We start from the raw sequence: 15698 nt of genomic DNA on the forward strand, positions 1-15698 counted from the left end.
GACCGATTCTAGAACTCTGGCCCCGAGCCGAGCAGGCCCCGCAGGCTGGGAAGCCTAGAAGACTGTAGTGCAGCACCGAGGCTCCTTCTGTCACGCCCACAGGGGGACTGAACACGGAGGGTGAGCAGAGAGGCATAGACTCTGACCCCAGCCCCCGACTCAGATGCATGGTGCCCTCCCCTTTTGCAGGAGGAACAGTTTGGCATGTACGCGCTTTACAGCAAGAACAAGCCCCGGTCAGATGCTCTGCTCTGCAGCCACGGCAACGCCTTCTTCAAGGTCACCCCCCCCACCCCGCGAGCCGCGCCGCCCCCCACCCGGCCCAGGGGCTGACCCTCTCACCCTGGCCTTTGCAGGACAAGCAGCGGGAGCTGGGAGACAAGATGAACTTGGCCTCCTACCTGCTGAAGCCCGTGCAGCGTATGGGCAAGTACGCACTGCTTCTCCAGGACCTGGCCAGGGAGGCCAGCTGCTGCCCTGCCTGGGAGCAGGAGCTGGGCGAGCTCCGGGCTGCCGAGGGTGTGGTCCGCTTCCAGCTGCGCCATGGCAATGACCTGTTGGCGATGGATGCAGTCCGAGGCTGTGATGTAAGTGCCCTGAGGCCCTGATGGGCTCTCATGAGTTCAGGAAAGATGTGGCCTGGTGTCAGAACACATCCGCTTCCCTTTGGGGAAGTCTCCCGAAGCTTGAGAACTCTCAAGAGGCTGGCAGGCGAGGGGAGCAGAGAGCGGCTTCCCGTCCAGGTGACTGGAGCAGCAGCTGCAGGGTGTGAATGGCAGGCCATCTGTTTATTAGGGCTCCTTGAGGACAACTGGATGCATGAAAATGTGGGCCATCGGGCTTGGGGCAAGCCAACATTGGCTCGTCCCATGCTGCCAGCCTCTCTGCTGGAGTGCTGAGGGCCGGCATTCATGCCCCACCCCACCACAGTAGCATGGTAGGACCAGCAGAGGCAGAAGAGGAGCCCTTTCTCTGGCAGAGCCCCTTATGTCTGACATTCAGAGGGACAGCCCCAGAATTCCCAGCACAAAATGAAAATGTGGGTGTCCTGCTTAAAAACAGCACTAAGAGTTTCATGAGCAGTAATCTGAGCACGGGCCCTTCTGGCCACCATGATGCAGCACAGCCCCCAGGCCACCACCCATATGGATGTCCTCCTACTGCCAACGCTGGGCACCTGCAAGGTGAGCTGGCCTGTGCGTGGGCTTGGCTAGGGATGTGCCCACGTCCTGCCCTGCCTCTTCAGCCACGCAGACTAGCAGGAGCCCCGACCCTGAGGGTTTGGCACCGGTTACAATGTGTGGGTTTTTCCCCCACACATCCGAGCAATTCTCAGATACCAGCTGGATGTCCTATAATTCAACTCAATGCTGACACCATCTGCCTGGACATAGCATGAGACCCCCACAGGTGAAGGGCTCCCCTTCCTGTGGCAAAGGTCAGAACCCAGAGAAGCAGTGTACTTATGACCTCACCAGTGTACCGTAAAGGGCACAACTCAGGAACAGCCAGATGGAAGAGAGGCACAGGGCCAGGTGCATGGAAACGGGTGCAGAGCTTCTGTGCCCCCTCTGAGCGTCTCACCTCTTCACCAAGCAGTAAGCTCTCAAAGCCTGTCTTTTGGGGTTGTATGGATGCCTCATTATAGGACTCATTGATTGAGTCACTGGCCGTTGGTGATCAATTTCACCTCTAGCCCCTCTCCCCTCTCCGGGGGCTGAGGTGGGGTCAGGTCAGGTCCCACTGTCCCTGAGGGAGGCTGGTTCCATCTGCAGGTAAATCTGAAGGAGCAGGGGCAGCTGAGATGCCAGGACGAGTTTATCGTCTGCTGTGGAAGGAAAAAGTATCTGAGGCACGTCTTCCTCTTTGAAGACCTCATCCTGTTTAGCAAGACCAAAAAGGTGGATGGAGGCTACGACACCTACATGTACAAACAGTCCTTCAAGGTAACACGCCTGCCTCTCACCGGACGCCGCTGGGTGTCAGGTCCTGGTCTGCTGGGTGTGAGCAGGGACACGTGCTATCTGTTGTTTTCTGTGATTCTGTGTCTGGGCTTCGAAAACCTCAGACCTTCAAAAACTGCAAGGAGACACTTGTCCTTTATAGTTCCATGTACTGGTTCAGTGGCTGGAAAAAGTCTCCTCAATCGGAAACTCCATTTCAGATTTTGGCATGTCTATAGGTGTGGCCCTCACCTGACTGAGCTTCTGAGCTCCTGAGAGGGTCCCACAACCACAATGCCTTACCTGCCCATGCCAAGGAGCATATCAGGGAGGGTTCTGTAGTCCCATCCGGTGTGGCAACCACAGAACCTTCTAGTCTGGCCTTCCTTTCTCCAGTGGGGGAACTGAGGCCCCAAGAGGGAGCCATTGCACATGATTGGAACCCGGTTCATCCACTGGGCGCCAGGCCTGCCTCATCCCTACCATTTGATGTCTGGGTGAAGAGACTCCCAACACTGAGGTGCTGGGGTCAGTCAGCCGGGGAGTGGTCAGTTGGATCAATGGTTGCTGATGCGGCTGCCACTCACTGCTTGTGGTGCAGACAGCCGAGATTGGGATGACGGAGAACGTCGGAGACAGTGGCTTGAGGTTTGAGATCTGGTTCCGCAGACGGCGGAAATCCCAGGACACCTACATTCTCCAGGCCAGCTCTGCAGAGGTCAAGACAGCCTGGACCCACACGATAGGGCAGATCCTGTGGCGGCAGGCTCTGCGGAACAGAGGTGGGCAAAAAAGGGCTATCCAGAGCCAGCTCTGTGTCTAGGGGTCTGGCCTTGGAGTAGAGGTTTGGGGCCAGGGGTTAGGGGCTAAGTTCAGGCCAGGGGTATGGGGTCAGGGGTTGCGGTCAGGGGTTAGGGGGTTGGACCTGGGTAGGTGCTTGGGGCCAGTTTGGGCCAGGTGGCCCTTGGAGAGCTCTAGGCCCAGGTGGCCCCTGGGAGGCCCCTTCAGTCAGCACCATTTATGTGGAAGTGGCTGGATCCTTCCATCAGCACACAAACACGTATTTCCCCTTTACTCATGTATAAACAAGACCCCTGTCCCCACACCACGGCAATTCCAGAGATGTCATGACAAAGCACCATGCCCTCCTGGATGATAGCACACTGTTGTCTCCCTGAAGGTGAGGGACCTCTTCTGTAAGGCCCTATGCTCCATGTACCAGGACCCCACCTAGGTTTCTGCCCCGACATGCTCCTGGTCTGGATTGATGGCGTTGGGTGCAGAGCATCAACAAGTGTGGTGTCAAAGCCAAGCCATTGCTTGGAAAATGTCCTACCTGCTTCTGTTTTAGAGCTCAGAATGCAGGAAATGGTGTCAATGGGGATGAGCACCAAACCGTTCGTGGACATCCAGCCCAGCGATGCAGCCATAAGTGATCGGGCCGTCAAGAAGGGGGCAGGTAATGTGGCCTCAGCCCTCACTCTCACTCTGTTCCGCCGACTCAGACTCAGGTCCTGGCGCTCACCGTGGGCCCCAAGGGCCAGGACAGTGGGCTGGATGAGTGGTGGTCACATCATGCCTGACATGACTGCAGTGAGAGGGACCTGGTCAGTTTTCAGATGGCCATTTCATTCTCAAGTCTGGACTACGCTTTTGGAGCCAAAACCGGACCGACCTGCTTTCTGTCCCCTTCCAGAGTCATGGACGCGAGCACCCATAGCCGTGCCCCCCTGTGACCACGCCACCTCCTTTAAGAGGCCACACTCTACCATCTCAGACAGCAGCACCTCCTCCTCTGGCAGCCAGTCCTCCTCTGCCCTGGGGCCACCGGGCCTGCATGCCACTGCCAGCCCAGCCCTGCGGAGCTCTGCCTCCTGCCCCTGGCCGTACGACATGCGCACCTGCTTCGAGGAGGAAGATGAGCTGGAGCAGGAGACCGGGAGCCAGCCTTCCATGAGTGAGTGTACTTAGCACTGGAGCCTGCACACCCCGGCCTCTGACAGCCGGTCCTGGGGGTGGGGGGGCAGTTCACGGGCTCATTGATCTCCCTTGCTCCTCTGTACTTCCAAAAGTTTTCAAACGCATTCTGATTTTTCTTTATAAAGAAAAATCTGTTAAAAAAACAAACACCAAAAACGTTTACTTCCACCCAAAATGAGGTAATAGGGGACAGATCTAAAACAAGCAAGCAAACAAAAACAAGACGAAACAAAACCTAAACAGACAAAAGATGAGAATCAAGATTTTGAGACATAGGACATCCAGCACCACAGGTAGTGACCTGAGAGGCAGGAATGTGATGTCACACATTCCTGTGATTGGTCCGATTTCTGCCCTGAGAGGGGTGCAGTGAGGGGAGCCTGCAGACCCCCAATGGAGGAGGACAGACCAGGGGCGCCCCATGCAGTGTGAGCCCTCTAGGGTCTGGGCCCAGCAGAGTGCTGGTCAGCACCGCACCTGAGGAGGCCGCCCAGGCCTGAACCTCTGGGGGACTAAAGAGCCTCCCACGGCACAGACAGCAGCAGCCCCATCCCGGGGCGGCTGCAGGTCCTCGGAAGGGCTTGCTCAGGGGAGGGCGTTGGACTGAAACTGCTGCTGAGCTGCCAGCACGTCACGGATGGAAGACGTTTGCCGGTAACCTCACTGCATCCTACAGCAAACCTCAAGGAGGTTTAAAGGGTCACAGAAACATCCAGCAGCCAGCAGGGTAGACTCACACTGTCCCGTACCAGGCCTGCAACGATGTAGGAGACAGACCATGACAAGGGCAGTAATCAATCAGGCGACGTCAGCTGGAACTGACGTGACTGTTAGAATCACCGATCCTGGTGGTCACACCGTCATCCTGTGTCTCTGCTGTCCACCACATTAAGTCACAACAGGGAAGATAGGGTGGACTAAGCTTAGCAAGATAAAAGGCCACAACGCCCGAGGTGAACATGTCACTGGGTGGGGTTGCCAGAAAGTAAGACTTGACAGAAGAAAAGGTTAGTGATGTAGCAGTAGAAACTGTCCAAAATGACAAAGAGAATCAAGGAAAAAGAGCAGTGAGCTGTGTGACAACTTCGAGCAGCCTGACAAACACGTACCAGAGTCCCCAAAGTGGAGGGACAACAAAACTCTGAGGGAACAATGGCTGAATATTTCCCTGACTTGATGAAGGGTGTAAACCCAAGGTCCCAAGAAGACCCCTGAACCCCAAGCACACAGAATGCGCGTTGTAAACTGTGGAAACCCAGTGATGACAGACATCTTGAAAGCAGCCAGGGGAGCCGGCGTGTTCTGTGCAGAGGGACTTCTCACGGCGGACAACACGTTGGGCTGGCATTGTCTGACAACCATCGAGTTCAACGTGACAGATGTGTCTTTCAGGAATAGTGAAACAAAGCGAAACAACATGCTCGTGCATATGAAAGCTGTAACTGTTCCTTACCAGCAGACTCCAAGGAGAAGGGCAGTGACACGGGGTGGGGACAAAGGCTGAAGAAAGGAGGGCTCTTCTATTTAAATCTCTGTAAGAGACAGTGGCTGTTTGAACAGCACAGTGTCAAGAGAACACGGGGTTAACACGCCGAGGCCATGGTGTCTGTGTACATAGAACGTATGGAGATGTGGCGGTTCTCAGCTGTGTGGTTCTATATGATTGCTGAGGTGTGTAATACCACCAGGGACAGATTGTAAGTCGTTAGGTATACATTATAACCCCAAATGACCCCTAATATAACAAAGCAAAGATTTGCAACTAATATACCAACAGCGGAAATAAAATGGAACCCTAAGAAAAGCTCGATCCAAAAGAATGTAGAAAGAGGAGGAGAACAGAAAGACTAACGAGAAAATAGGGACAGAGGCTCAGCGTACCCGTGACCACAGGAGTATGCACGGGGCACAAGCAGCCTTCTGTGACTGACACACGTGTGCTGTGCAGACCGTGTCCATGCTGTCGGGCCTCACAGCCACCCACATGGGTCCCCCCCTTGTCCGACGGCGCACTGGGAGGCCTGCATTCTGAGAGCGCCGGCCTCCACGTGGAGGGACGGGTGTGTTGGCTGGGCCCACGGTGGTTGGTTTCTCGTCTCCTGTGTGTGGGGAATCACCACACACATGGTGTGGAGGGTCACAGGTGTCTGGTTTTCCACAGAAATCCTTCCCACAGCCCCAGTGAGGCCCTTCCTCGGCGACACTGCCTGGGACACACGTCCTCCCAAGCCCCCATTGTGCCACCATGACAACACCTCCGAGGGCACCACTGACCACAAAGGCGTGTCTGCCCAGATGGAGGCATCGTGCCTGAAGCCTGCTGGGGGTGCCCAGGTGTGCCAGGTGCCCCGCACCTGCTCAGAACAGCAGCAGCCACCTTCGTCGGGCCTGTGCTCTGGGCGGGCCCACAGGGAGCGTGGCTGGGGGTACACCCACGTCGCCAGCCCACAGCCACTGCGGCTTCCTGGTGCCGCCCTCCCTAGCTCCCATGTGGGCTGGTGCATCTCCCAGTGAAGCCCAGGTCTGGAGATGGGGCTCTCTTCTCCTGCGATGTAAGACTCAGGCAAGAGTCTGTGCGGGAGGGCTCTGCCCAGCCGTCGTCAGCTCTGTGCAGAAATGGCCCTGTGATCCCCACGCAGAAGTGTGTGGGAAAGCCCACACCGGCCACACGGAGGTTGTGCCTATGCAGCAGGGCCGTGGCCGTGGCTGTGGCTCCGCCTGTGGTGATACGGTTCGGGCCCCCAGCAGCCCTTTAGGGCCGAGCCCTCATCCTGTCCTATTTATTTAAGCCGTGTGGCCCTTCTTGGGCCTCATTTTTTATTTTTCCCCTTTGATGTGAGCCAGAGGCGTCCTGCTGGTGGAGAGGTCACCGGAGCACCTCCCTCCCTGTCTTCTCTGATTTCAGAAAAGCAGGGTCAGGAGACACTTGCTCATAAGGGTGTCCGCTTGCTCCGGCAGCACTGTCCCATCTGTTGTGACCCAGCCTCACAGGTGTCCCGTCATAACTCTGCGTGCATAACACGTGCCTCACTCTCTATTTACACGCTTCAGGGGGCCCTGAGTGCTGCGTGCAGAGGCAAGGGGGCCAGCCACCCCTAACCCAGCCCCTCTTTGCAGTGACTGAGTGCACGTCGTTGGGGGCCGGTGGCCTCAGGCTCCCAGGGCTGTTCTCTGAGGAGGGCCCCCAGAGCACCTGCCCTGCTGTCCCCAGGAGGGGCTCCCAGCAGCAGCTCCACAGCCAGTTCACCACAACCGTGAGTACCCTCTCCTGAGACCTCCCTGTGAGAGGCCTGCCAGGCATGCTCAGGACCCGCCTGGGGACCCTGCTGGTGGGGCTTCCTGCTCAAGGGTTGGCCGCTCTTTGTCCTAGTCAGCAGGGGCGCCAGGCTACCGTTGGCAGCACAGGAGAGCCCGGACGCCGCTCAGGATGTTCACACAGGCACATCGCCCCGGAGAGGGCGGGACTGGGGTGACCAGGGCAAGAAGTGGGGGCGCCACTCAGACACAGAGCCCTTCTCAACCAACCTTCACCCAGCCCCGGGTCATATACCTATCCACTGCAGGAAGCACCATCCTGGTTCTGGGAGAACCCCCATTCCCCCCGACTCGTGAGAGCCGTCCCCCAGTTCTTAGGAGACACCCCCATTCCCCCACTCTGTGAGAACCGTCCCCCAGTTCTGGGGAGACACCCCCATCCCCCCCATTCCCCCCCTCTGTGAGAGCCGTCCCCCAGTCTGAGGGTATGCTGAGCCAAGAGTGTATGGAAGACAGGCCTTTGGCCCACGCGCCCTAGATTGCTGGTGATGACCGGTGACCTGGGCTCTCATCGGTGATTGCCTCCCCTTCTGACAGCGGTTTGACTGGCAGACAAAGCAGGCCCTAGGTGTGGGGCTGTCCCGGCTTCCCCTGAAGTAATGGGAGGGTTCTCTCGTCCACTGTCACCCTCAGATGCTGGACACGCCACCACCAGCCAGGGAGCCTGGGTGTCTCCGCCTTGTTCCATATGCTCCCACACACAGTCACGTGGCCGGACATTAACAGCCCCCCGGGAGGAGCACCCTGGCCAACGAGGCTGCTCCCCTGTTACCTCTGTTCCTGGACCAACCTCCCTGGGACCTCACTGCCTGTACCCCTGGGAACCACATGTCAAAGAGGGTGGCGTGGGGCTATTTCTGAGAGCTCAGGCATTCCTCCAAGAGGAAAGGGCCCGCAGACCCAGGCCCAGAGGCCTGGCCACAGAAGCTGATGGGGACCACTCCCACTTGCCCCAACCCCCGGACACCCCTTTGGAGTAGCTGCTGGGGAACCTGGCACCCTGCCCTTCTGAGAACTGGGTACCTCCCCAACACCCACTCATATAGCCCGTGCCCTGAGCCTTGCCCTGACCTCGCCAGTGCTGGCCCCAAGTGCTTCTTCTTTTTTTTTTTTTTTTTTTAATGTTTACTTATTTATTTTTTGAGAGAGAGAAAGCACAATCGGGAGAGGCAGAGAGAAGGGGAGAGAGAGAATCCCAAGCAGGCTCCACACTGTCAGCACAGAGCCTGATGTGGGGCTCGAACTCACGAACCATGAGATCACGCCCTGAGCCGGAACCAAGAGTCAGTGGCTTAACCGACCAAGCCCCCCAGGGGCCCCTCAAGTGCTTCTTAAAAATGGATGTGTGTCCATGAGTCTGAGAGCACCTTGCAGGGTACGAGGCCTCGCTCAGCACCTCCCAGACAAGGACTCTGTGCTGTCCACGCCTCAGGCACCAAGCAGCTGGATTGGGGGGAGGCCTGTGGGGTACGAGTAACCACCCTCATTCTTTCCACAGCTGTGAGGTATTTGGATGAGACTCAGCCCAGGGAGAATCCCCGTCAGAGGGAACAGAGGACCCTCGGCCCAGACCTGTGCCTGAGGTCTGGGAATGAGGCGTTCATGCTGGGAGCTCCTGATGCACCCCTACCGCAGCTGCTGGCCACCCCACCCTCAGCACGCCATGGGCCCTGCCTGCCTCGCCATCACCTGGCCTCCCTCCACTCCTTCTGGGGCTCCTCAACCCCAGTCCACAGGCTCAGAGGGCTAGCCGGCCCAGATCTCCACACCCGCACTGCTCTGAACTCCCCTGTGCTCCGAGGGCTGTGCCAAGGTTGGGGTGGAAACACACGGACCCCTGGTTCCGTTGGGGAGGTCCAGGCAGGCTTGGGGTCCCTCAGAGCAAGGTGGGCCCTCTGCAACCCTGTTTCCTGCAGTTCCAGGCCACACAGGCCCAGGGGCGACAGTCCCCTGGAGTAGCCCTCAGTGAGATGTGTCCCAGACACAGAGGGTGCCTCTGAGTATAATTGGAATGTTGGTTCTCTTTCCTTTTTAGCAAGGCATGTGTAGACAGTGGGGCTGCCGGTCACCACCTGTGGGCCTGGGTCCCAGGTTGGGGGGAGGGCACAGCAGCTAGGCCTGAGGTCTAGGGTGTAGAGAGCGCCCCAAGAGGACCACCCCTCTCCAAATGGAGCAGAATAATAATAAGCAGGGAAAGCCTAGGTGGACAGAAGACTTCAGTGAGTTTCCTGCTGCAGGTGTCTTCCCCACGAGACCCCCATTCTCCAGGCGGCAGCACCACCAGACCAGCCACCTGGAACAGGGGCGGGTGGACAGGCAGGGTCCACACCAGAGGGACTTTGCGACTTTGCGTTTCCCAGCTGCTTTGAGCTGTTTCCATTGTTACTTTGTTTCAGTGCTGACTTGTTCCGAACTCCAGGAACATAAATAAATGGGACCTGTTTTTCTAAGACACGGTCACGCTGCTCTTACTTGGTTCTGTTGTGCCCAGGGACGTCACCAGCATGCGTCATCCAGGGAGCCTGGCTCCCGTGACTCTGCGGGGACATGCGCAGCGGGACCTTTGTCTGGGGTCTCCCCGGTCCACGCCCAGGGCCACGTTGCCCGCTGCAGCTCCCAAGCACGGGCCCCCCTGTGGTGGGCACGGGCGGCAGTCTTCAGGGGCCCGGTGCTACTTCGCCAAGCACTTGGGCAGCTCTGCTTTCACCAGCTGAGCGCTCCAAGGACAGGCTGGCCACTGGCAGACGCCTCCAGGGCCAGAGGCAAATAAGCACCCACGACCAAAATAGCTGTCAGATGACCAGAGGGCCCGCTCGCCACCTTTGGCCCAAAGGCGAGCTGCTCGCAGCAGCTGCAGCTAAAAATAAGCCAGAAGGGCACCCATCTTTGGGAGAATCGCAACGGGAGAGCACCGTCCTGCCTTCGGGCCGCCACAGGCAGGCACAATGAGGTCGCTACGCTTCATTTCTGCTGAGGCCCTGGTGTCGCACCCCCAGGTGGCCAAGCAGAGCCTGGATGGCGTGGCCCACAATCTCTACCCACTCCTGTTCAAAGCCAGCTACTTGCTGGAGCAGGCAGAGGTGATCCGCACCCTGCTGGAGCGCTGGCCGCTGGAGGAGTTCTGGCTGAGCGCGCTGCTCGGGCCGCGCTCGGAACCCCCGGAGGACTTGCGGGACCGCGCCTGCCGGGCCTGCCTGGAGGCCTGTGTGCAGGGCCTCGCGGACCACGTGCTCCGGGCCGGCGGCCCGAGGCGGCTGCGGGTGGCAGACCTCACAGGCATCCGAGACGTGCAGGTGCAGCAGTGCCCCTGTGGCAGGGCGCTGGGCAGGTGGGGCCGCACGGAGCTGCTGGCCAGGACCTGCTGCCGGCTGCAGGCAGAGCCCCTAGTGGCCCAGCGCCCCATCCAGGTCTTTGCTGACCTCTTTGTCACAGAGGGCAACTTCAAGGTGGTGGTGCAGGCCCTGGGGCCATCAGGCCCTGCCCCACTGCGTGTGCGCTGCCTTTCTTTCCGCGCTGACAGCCTGGGCCCCAGCCAGCTGCTGCACGTGCTGCGTCTGGCCGGGCCGGGTGAGCTGCGCAGGCTCGAGGTGGTGCACAATGTGCGGCTGCATGCGGGACACGTGCAGCAGCTGCTGGCCCAGGTGGGCTTCCCCCAGCTGGCCTCGCTCACCCTGCCTGCCAAGGCCTTCGATGCGCCCCCCACCAGCACCCCAACCCCCGACGGCGAGGACCCCCTCCTCACCTCCATCGCCTGGGAGCTCAGCCAGATGACCCAGCTCACAGAGCTGAGCGTGGCCTTCTCCACCCTGACAGGGAAGATTCGGAAACTGCTTGGGTGAGTCTGGGGTGACAGGACGGAGGGCAGGCCGGGTTAGTGGTGTCTCTGTTCACAGCTACTCAGCGTGGGTCTGGGTGACACAGGGCCCTCTCAGCGGCCAGGCGGAAGATGCACAAGAGACCTGCAGATGGCACCTGGCAGTTTACAAGGGCACAAGTTTCCCGGCTCCCTCCATCTTTACTCTGTGAGGGCCCAGAGCGGCAGGAGGGCACAGACAGAGGCGTGTGACCCAGGGGGGTTAGGTTGTGTGTAGCCTGGCAACACAGGGAACTCAAGGAGGACTGGTTTTGGTTAGTGGGCAGAAGAGAAAATTAGCAAAACAAGCAACGTACAAGTGACTATGTTATATTGTATTAATTATCTGTCTCATAACAAATTACCCCCACACTGGCCTATGGTGGGCCACAAGCTCCATCAGAGCCCAGCACAACTTGGGTCTACTTTTGTGGTCTCCTCTGAAGGGCTTGGTGGGCCGGGAGGGTTAGGCCATCCACTTCCAAGTTCAGTGTGAGGCTGTTGGCAGGTGGCCTCTGCACCTCGGCTGCTGGGAGTCCTCACGACAGAGAGGCTGATCTGAGAACCAGAGGTCACCCAGCTAGAAGCTCTTGAGACCGATGTGTCCACACTTCTGCATACTTTGTTGGTTTGGAGCTAGTCCGTGGGTCCATCCACGTGAGGGGAGGACACCACACAAGGGCGGGAGCACCAGGAAGGTCAGGGTTCCACCTGGTTGGTGACTGGCCATGAACATAGAAAATTAAACTTCTTTCTTGAGCCAGTGGGGGTGAAGATGTGGCTTCTAGTTTAGGGAGTCCTTGGCTTACAGATGTTTCTCTTCTATACAAAGGAACCCCAGAAGCTGCTGGCCAAGGGCTGCACTCACCTTTCCTTCTCTTTCCTAACCCTCCTCCTCCACCCTGCCTACCCCAGACCCCCCCATCCCTGGTCTTCTGTCCCAGGTCTTCCAGAGAGAGAAAAATGAGGGCTCCCTTCCTCCTTTCCTCCTGTCCCCAGTCTCCTGACATAAGAAAGGGTGGTTCTGAGCTCATGTATGAATAAACTCTGGCATATATATGGTGGCTGTCTCTTTGAGACCCTCAGGACAGTCCTGCATTTCTGGCCTAGGTCCTCAGCCTGGATGTGCCTTTGCTACTGGGGGAAATTGGTTCCACAAGCCAGATGACCCATCACCGGCCCAGCAGGGCCATCTTGCTAGCTCAGCCCCTGACAGGCTTTCCCGTCTCCCACCACACTCTGACCCTCCACTGGTAGAGTACGTGCTCCCATGTGTGTTTCAGTCTGGCTGATTGTCAACAGCCTGGTGAGGCCCCAGGGAGGTCCCAGCATGACGTGTGTCAGGCTAAACAAGTGTGAGACTGGGGGCGGGGGGGCGGGGTTGTTGTTGGTGGTGGTAGTCGGGGAAGGCTCACTCCCTGGCGTGACTTTGAGCAGAGACCCAGAGCATCGAATAGGCAGACTGTGCAGTGGCCTGGACAGAGGCGCAAAGGGCCCAAGCTGGTAATATGGAGGGATCAGGCATCCGCAGGGAGAAGGTTGGGGTTGGTAGGCAGGACCGTGTGAGAGAGGGGAGTAGGGGAGGGGAGGAAAGGAAGAGAGAAAGTCCTTGGAGGTTCTGAGCAGGAAGAAGATGTGATCACGTTCGTATTCACAAGGGCTTCTCGGGCTTCTTTGGCCCACACGATAGACCTGGATGGAGGGGCCAGGAAAAGGACAAGCATGGTGGGCTCTCAGCACCCAGGAAGTACAGGTGCAGGGGCAGGGGGCAGGAGGGGTGGCAGAGAACAGGACCCCATATACTCTCCTGCACTGAGTGCTCAGCCTGATGGCACCAGACCCAGGCCCAGCATCACCCGGGCAGGGTGGGCTGAGAATGTGCATTCTTCACAAGTCCCAGGGTGCAAGGGCCCTTCCTGACTTTGAGAACTGCCCACCAGAGCAGGGTTTACCCCAGCTGTGCATTTGCTGATGCCAGGCCACCTACCCCACCTACATTAGAACACGGGAGGGTCTTTAGGTCCCAGCAAGGCTAGGGCTGGACTAGATGGCTCCATGGCCCTTCCCCACCTTAAAGTTGTGAGGGCTTCCTCTCTTTGTTCATAGTGAAGCTAGCTGTTTTGTGCCAGCTCACGTGCACCTCACTGCCCCACGGCAAGTACATGAGCAGACACAGTGAGGGGTTGACAAAACAGATTTAACATTTTAGGAACTGATGACAAAGGCCAGACCTGTCTTGGGCTAAGTTAATTCTTCTCTACACTTGGTCACACCACTGGTTCAAGACTCAGCTCTGCCATCACAGCCCCAAACTGTCCACAGACAGCAGGCAAATGAATTACCCTAGTTCTAACAACACTTTATTTATGGACACTGAAAACTGAATTTCATATTATTTTCACATGTCACAGAGTATCTTTCTTCTTTCGATTTGTTCCAATGTTTACAGATGTAAAAACCATTTTAGTCTTAGGCTGAATAAAACAAGGCAGGAGTGGATTCAGCCTTTGGGCCATGGTCTGCTGACCCATGAGATAGAATTCACCTTTATTCCTCCCAGAGCTCCTTGTGGGGATCTCCTTTCACCTGTGCTCTTTTCCGCCCTGCCCCTAGCCCCCTGAGGACACCGCTGAGGGTCCTGGACCTGGCCAACTGCTCCCTGAACCACGCGGACATGGCCTTCTTGGCAGACTGTGCCCACAGCATGTGTCTGGAGGTGCTGGACCTCAGTGGGCACAGCCTGTTCAGCCTGTTCCCCTCAACCTTCTTCAGGCTGCTGGGCCGGGCCGCCCAGACACTGAGGATTCTCACCCTGGAGGAGTGCAGCATCGAAGACAGCCACATGAGCATGCTGATATTGGCCCTGAGCCCTTGCCACGAGCTCTGTGAGCTTCGCTTCCTGGGGAACCCACTGTCGGCCCGGGCCCTGAGGCGCCTCTTCACAGCTCTCTGTGAGCTGCCCAAGCTTCGGTGCGTAGAGTTCCCAGTGCCCAAGGACTGCTACCCTGAGGGCACCGCCTACCCCCAGGATGAGCTGGCCATGTCCAAATTTGACCAGCAGAAATACAATGTGATTGCTGAGGACCTCCGGGCTGTGCTGCTTAGGGCTGGCCGGGGGGACATCCAAGTCTGCACGCCCCTCTTTGGAAGTTTTGACCCAGATATCCAAGAAACAAGCAATGAACTTGGAGCTTTCTTGCTGCAAGCTTTCAAAACTGCTCTAGAAAACTTTTCTAGAGCGTTGGAACAAATGTAGTAGGCCCTTGAGCAGGCCAAAGGGGGCCTTGTAGTTCAGCTGCACGACACCCCGGGCATCCTGAGTCAGCAGGCTTGGGCATCCGCTCCCCGGCCACCACGATTTGAAGCATCTCTTAGTGAAACTCGTGTGTGACATCCATTAAGCACTAGAGGAGTGGAAACTCTGGCTCCAGGAAAGGTGACTCAAGGCCACTTTGGTGTCAGAGCTCCACGGGGACCCACGAGCTGTCCGCCACCGTGGTAGTGGTGAACAGTGGAGCAGTGCTGGGCAGGATGGGAGCAAGGAGAGGGAGCCCAGACATCAGGCCAGGGCCAGGAAGACACCAGAACCTGTCACAGAACAGGTTGTCTGTACCACATCTGGGTGGTTTGAGTGATTGAGTCCTGATGCATAAATGCTTAATTACAATGTCGGGGCTAGGTTTCTGTTAAGATCTGACTCATACGAAGGGCTGAGTGTTAGGATGATTACATACTAATAAAACAGCAGTGTGACTTATTCGGACGTGGCTTTAATTTCAACGCAATTTGTATTTTTTTAAGTATCTAAGAATATGAAAATGAAACGTTTTCTCAAGACAGAGGCTAGGGCTTGATGGGGCCACACCTCCTCACACCATAACCACCAAGTTCTCAATGGGGGTTTGAATGACTGTGTGAGCAGGCTCTGTCTTGTGTCCAACAGCAGGTCCCTCCTCCCCGCCGGTGAGTCCCTGTCCAGGTATGTCCCATGCCTTTCTCTCCACAACCAAGTGGGGCTCCCAAGTGACAGCTGTCTCAGGATTCTGCTTACTGAGGAAGGCAATAAGGTTCCTCCCGGGTCTTTCAGGAAAGGAGGACATCCAACAAGGGGGCAGGAGGGAAGAGGTGACGTCTAACTCCCCTTGCCCCTCAGATCTGCTTTCTGAGCCACCACCCTCACTGCACTGCTCACCCTCGGCCATCTCCACAGGTCCATCCTGCTGGCAAAGTCTCTGAACCCTATTTCAGGCGCATGGAGTTTGTTATTTTAAGAAGGTCTCGAAAAGAGGGTAGTCACAGAGCAAAATTTTGCAGTGATTTCATTCTAACTCTAAAGAGTGAATAAATTGAAACTGTTTGTCTGTGGCTGGCAGGATAGGACCCAGCATGTACATGGGCAGCTGTGGTGGAGATGGGCCCAGGGATGCTGTGGTGACTGAAGCAGGAGGTAGGCATGCAGGCATCTACTGGTGGTGAATGTTCCTGATGGCTCCCGCTCCTGGTGCCCCTGAAGAACGAACGTATAAAAGCCAAAGAGGATGGTGGGGGTGGGAGGCACATTTAGAGCAACTCTGAAGCATGTGAAGCAGCCAAGCAGGACCTATGCC

At 57.3% G+C, this 15698-nt stretch overlaps 2 protein-coding genes across 6 annotated transcripts in view; both read left to right on the forward strand.

Moving 5' to 3' along the window:
* The window catches only part of PLEKHG4B (pleckstrin homology and RhoGEF domain containing G4B), an 81194-nt gene extending 71506 nt beyond the window's left edge, over nucleotides 1-9688 (forward strand). For 3 of the 4 annotated variants that reach the window (XM_060634252.3, XM_081795897.1, XM_060634253.3), the window contains 7 exons: nucleotides 190-279; nucleotides 357-587; nucleotides 1776-1946; nucleotides 2545-2725; nucleotides 3295-3402; nucleotides 3640-3900; nucleotides 7041-8319. In XM_060634252.3, coding sequence (XP_060490235.3) covers nucleotides 190-279; nucleotides 357-587; nucleotides 1776-1946; nucleotides 2545-2725; nucleotides 3295-3402; nucleotides 3640-3900; nucleotides 7041-7195 — 1197 coding nt within the window. In that variant the 3' untranslated portion in view covers nucleotides 7196-8319. Of the gene's footprint in view, nucleotides 1-189; nucleotides 280-356; nucleotides 588-1775; nucleotides 1947-2544; nucleotides 2726-3294; nucleotides 3403-3639; nucleotides 3901-7040; nucleotides 8320-8736 lie in introns of those variants that run through there. The other variant, XM_060634254.3, reaches the window with a different exon arrangement.
* An 80-nt stretch (nucleotides 9689-9768) lies between these two features.
* On the forward strand, nucleotides 9769-14849 carry LRRC14B (leucine rich repeat containing 14B). 2 transcript variants are annotated; one of them, XM_078443944.2, is made up of 2 exons: nucleotides 9769-11073; nucleotides 13864-14849. In XM_078443944.2, the coding sequence occupies exons 1-2, from the start codon at nucleotides 10184-10186 to the stop codon at nucleotides 14345-14347; spliced, it is 1374 nt and encodes a 457-aa protein (XP_078300070.1). In that variant the 5' UTR covers nucleotides 9769-10183; the 3' UTR covers nucleotides 14348-14849. The 2 variants fall into 2 exon arrangements, with proteins under 2 accessions (XP_078300070.1, XP_060490250.1); XM_060634267.3 differs by having other exon boundaries at nucleotides 9805-11073; nucleotides 13705-14849.
* The last annotated feature ends 849 nt before the right edge of the window (nucleotides 14850-15698 follow it).

This window comes from Panthera onca, chromosome A1 (assembly GCF_046562875.1).
Source record: "Panthera onca isolate mPanOnc1 chromosome A1, mPanOnc1 haplotype 2, whole genome shotgun sequence".
Classification (NCBI taxonomy): domain Eukaryota; kingdom Metazoa; phylum Chordata; class Mammalia; order Carnivora; family Felidae; genus Panthera; species Panthera onca.